The 4,357-nt window shown below is 51.4% G+C and overlaps 1 protein-coding gene across 1 annotated transcript; it reads left to right on the top strand.

Moving 5' to 3' along the window:
- Positions 1-252: 252 nt before the first annotated feature.
- On the top strand, positions 253-4,018 carry LOC130588307 (kin of IRRE-like protein 3; the record flags this gene model as incomplete). The annotated part of the gene is made up of 2 exons (XM_057389246.1): positions 253-410; positions 3,868-4,018. Coding segments are annotated over 2 exons (309 nt in total), but the record flags the coding sequence as incomplete, so codon positions are not given.
- Positions 4,019-4,357: the final 339 nt, after the last annotated feature.

Genomic DNA, 4,357 nt, shown 5'->3' with positions numbered 1-4,357 from the left:
AGCAGGAGCAGCGTTTGGCTTCCCAAGGGTCATGGTTGGGAAGAGAGAAATGTCTTTGGGCTGGAAGGGCTCTCAAGGGGGTTGCCAGCAGCTTTCAGCCACAAGGAGGTTCCCTCCTGCTTTCCTGGAATAATGTGAGAATCCTGTGAGAGCTCACTGATTAATCATTGGAAGGTGATCATGATCATCATCATCCAGGAAGGTGTTTCGTGCTTCCAATGACATTGTCTCCTCTCTGCTCCTCCTTTGCAGTTCCTCCAGATGACCCTGTCATTATGGGGGGCCCCATCATCAGCCTGAGGGCAGGGGACCCCCTGAACCTGACGTGCCACGCCGACAACGCCAAGCCAGCCGCCTCCATCATCTGGATGCGCAGGGGAGAAGTCATCAACGGAGCCACCTATTCCAAGGTGAGGCAGGATGGGGTTGGGACAAGGGCTGTGCTCTTTCCTGGCCTCAGAAAAGCCTGGCACTGTTTTTCACACAACCCCAAAACATCTGGGGCAACCCCAAAACAGTGGGGGCAGCGCCCTCAGCTGAGCTGAGCTCTCACTCTGCATCCCTCCGTAAAGCCATCCTAGAGGAGAGGATGCACGTAAGAAAGCACAAACTGTCACCAAAACAGGCTCTGCTCTGAATTTGGCTTTTATAACCTTCTCACAGCTTGTGATCACCTGGCACAGCCACTTCTCCCCCCAAAAATCCCACTGGGTGTGGTGTTAATGCTGTGTACAGCCACACTGACCCATCCTGGCTGCAGCAGAACCTCGGGATCAAAAGGTGGTTGCAGTGATGTGTGTCCCCTCCCCCAGCTGCAATTTCCCGTGAAAAATTTTCAGGGCTTCTGGCATTTTTTAATTTGGACGGAAAGCCTTTATTGGGTCATAAAGAAAATCATCAAAGAGCAATCAGCAGCACTCTGGGGATGGGCCCCCACATGTTCTGCTGTTTATGGGCTCCTGACGGCTGGTGAGCCTGAAAGATTCAGCAACACTTGACATTTTTAATGAAAATTTCTACGCAGAGAAATCCGAGACTGCAAAATGGGTCAGTTGGCAGCCAAAACTTCAAAGTGGGCAGTCAGAGCCATTCCTCGAGCTCCTGAAGATCTTTAATAAACATTTCTGCTGCCACTGAAAAGCCTCCATCCAGCCCCATTCCAGCAATTCCCTGATTTGCTGGGGAGAGTGGAGGAGGCAGAAATCCCTCTCTACCTCCTCCTCCTCCTCCTCCTCATCCTCCCCTTGCAGCCGGGGCTGAGCAGAGCAGAACCTGCCCCATCCCTGAGTGTGATGAGAGAAGCACTAATTAGAGCCAGAGAGAACTGACCTCCCCCTCTCCCAAATCAAATGGAATTAATTAAAATCCAGGCTGTTGACATGCAGTTGTTCATAGCTTATCCCTCCTCACCCCTCCAGGGCTGTCAGACCTGGCCCTAGGGGGAACAATTTTGGAGCCCTGTCCCTTCCAGACTCACAAACAGTGGGGAGCAGAGAAGGAGGAGGATATTTTATCCTTGAAATATTCTTTAAAATATTTCTTTAAAATAATTTATTGAATTTTTTTTTTCTTTAAAATATTTTTATCATTCTTTAAAGTATTTCCAACAGGACACCCTTCCAAAGCAGAGTTTTCTAGGCTGCAGCTCCATCCCACGGCACAGAGATTTCTGTGACATTTGAAGCAGCTGGGAGGGGAGCCCTGTTCTGTGTGGGGGAAGCATCTTCCTCTCCTCCTGGAGTCAGGAAAACCTGTCTCTGAGGCTGAATCCTCCTGACTTCCTGGAGGTTTCCAGTCTTTCCACATTAAAAAAGGAAATGAGCCTTTAGAAAAACTGACAGACAATTTTAGACATTTTTTGAGTGGGAAGTTTGGATTTTTAGTGCCTGAGAAACCTTTCCCTTTTGAAGCTCTCTTTAAAATATTCCCTCGATTTGCCTCTTTCTGCTTGTCAAGAGAACTGAAACCCAACCCAGCTTTCGTTTGATCCAGATATTCCAGCCAACCAAAAAGAGCCCTGTTTGGGTTCCCGACTGAAATGCCTGAAACCATTCATGCTGAGCGATAATTTCTTTGTTACTCAGAATTTCCAGTCCACCAACCGATCCATATGCAGCCCCCTGCAATCCCAGGCAGGCAGCACAGAGCAACCACGGCTGTTTGAAATCCCCTGGTTCCTGTTGGAGGGGACAGGGAGTGGTACAAGATCCTGCAGGATTTGGAGGATAAGCTGAAATAGGGGAGAAGTTCTGCACAGAATTAGGGTTCAGCACAACCCCAGTGTCAAAAGTGGGGCTGTTCCCCAAGGGAAGGGGTGACACTGAAGTAAGGACAGGGCAGTGTCCTGCCTTTGTGTCCAGAGGTGGGAATGGARCTGGGGAAGGGTCTGGAGCACCAGGAGAGGCTGAGGGAGCTCSAAAGGGGCTCAGCCTGGAGCAAAGGRGGATCAGGGGGRACYTTGTGGCTCTGCACAACTCCCTGACAGGAGGRGACAGCCGGGGGGRTCGGGCTCTGCTCCAGGGAACAGGGACAGGACAAGGGGAAACAGCTCCAAGTTGTGCCAGGGGATGTTTAGGTTGAATATTGGGAAAATTTCTTTACTGGAAAAGTATTCAGACACTGGAACAGGCTCTCAGGGTGGTGGTGGATTCCCCATCCCTGGAAGTATTTAAAAAACCCATGGGTGTGGTGGAGAGGGACGTGGTTTAGGGGGTCAGTGGTGTCAGTGTTGGGTAAATGGATGGATTTGATCTCACAGGGCTTTTCCAACCTTCATGGCTCTGGGATTCTGGGCTGCTTGCAGTGATGATTTCTCAGCATCGTTCCTGGTCTCCTGTGCTTGAGAGGCACAAACCTGCGTGGGTGAAGGCTGTGCCACGATGAGCCCAGGGAAAGCATTAGTTTTGGAATAAAAAAATTATTTAAGTCAAAAAAGCCCTCCAAAATCATGTGCAACCATCCCCCAGCTCTGCCAAGGCCACCACTGAACCATGTCCCGTGTGCCATGCGCACACATCTTGCTGGCATCTGTTCCTTTCCCAATAAAACTCTTCTCTTACACTGTGAGGATAAGACTTAGAAGGAAAAGCTGCCTGGCAGGGTCCAAAATCCAGAGCGCTGATTAACCAGAGCGAGGTCAGAGGTCAGAGAATGATCAAAAGACTGAAAACCACACAACATCTTGAGAGCTCCAAGGGCTCAGTTTGTCAAAGTCAGGGCTGCAGGGTGACGTGACCTCCTGTAGGAACTTGCAGGGGCATTAGGGGATGGTGAGGAAGGGTTCTGTGGTCCCAAAAGAAGCATGGCAGGGCACCAGGGCTGAAGTCAGATAAATCCAGGGAAGAAGCACGGTGCCAATGCTGAGCAGGTTGATCTGGTCACCACCAGGGTTTGGATCTGTGGCCCCTATCAGTGAACCCCTGAGAGGTGATGATTTACCATGGGCTGGTCCAGAGCACAGCAGGGATCCATGGCCAGGGTCAGTCTGTGCTCAGCCAGCATCACCCTCATTCCCATGGGTATGCAGCAGCTTTGTGCCCTCGCTGGCAGAAGGTGACAAAAGGGTCACAAAGCCATGGCTCCCCTTTTCCAGGGATGGTGGGTGATGCATCTCACTGGAGCTTTCCTCCCTACGCCCCGGCACAGCAGGGCTGCGGGGAAGCAGATGGGAGTTAAGAGCCCAATTCCCAGGGAAGTGCAGTGAAATTTGTCTTTGTTATCCCCCGAAGGCTTTTGGCAGATTCCAGCCAGAGGAATTGTTATTGCAGGAAGCTCCTCGGCTGACAAACTCATCCCAAGCCTGGGGATGGGGAAAGGACCCCCCTGCAATGAGAAAGAGCCTTTCCTGACCCCTTTTTCCCCTGACAGACCCTCCTCCGTGACGGCAAGCGGGAGAGCATCATGAGCACGCTGTTCATCGCCCCCTCCGACATCGAGAACGGCGAGAGCATCGTGTGCCGCGCCACCAACAAAGCCATTCCCAGCGGGAAGGAGACTTCTGTCACCATCGACATCCAGCGTGAGTACAGGCCACTCATTCCAGGGACATTCCTGCCCTCTCCATCAGGACTCTGACTCCAGTCAGGAGCAGCAGGCTGGGATTGGGGTTTCCCTTTGATGCCTAAGTCTGGCTCACCTAGGACAGAAGCCAGACAAAATTCAGAGAATCCAAAGCAGTTCTGTTATTGCAGGGCCTTCAGGGCCATTCAGGGCAGTCCCAGCCCAGCCAGGGGCTGCACCCACAATGGACAATGGCTCACGGCTTTTTCACCCTTTCTCACTTTTGTCCATTTGCACATCGGGATTTGCTGAATCCTCCAATTGCAGCTGCAGCCAATGCAGTCAAAAACTCCAACTT

Source organism: Malurus melanocephalus, unplaced genomic scaffold (assembly GCF_030028575.1).
Source record: "Malurus melanocephalus ecotype Western Australia unplaced genomic scaffold, MMel_1.1 scaffold_4299, whole genome shotgun sequence".
Classification (NCBI taxonomy): domain Eukaryota; kingdom Metazoa; phylum Chordata; class Aves; order Passeriformes; family Maluridae; genus Malurus; species Malurus melanocephalus.
Note: the sequence above shows the minus strand (reverse complement) of the source record. Positions and strands in the feature narration are given on the sequence as shown.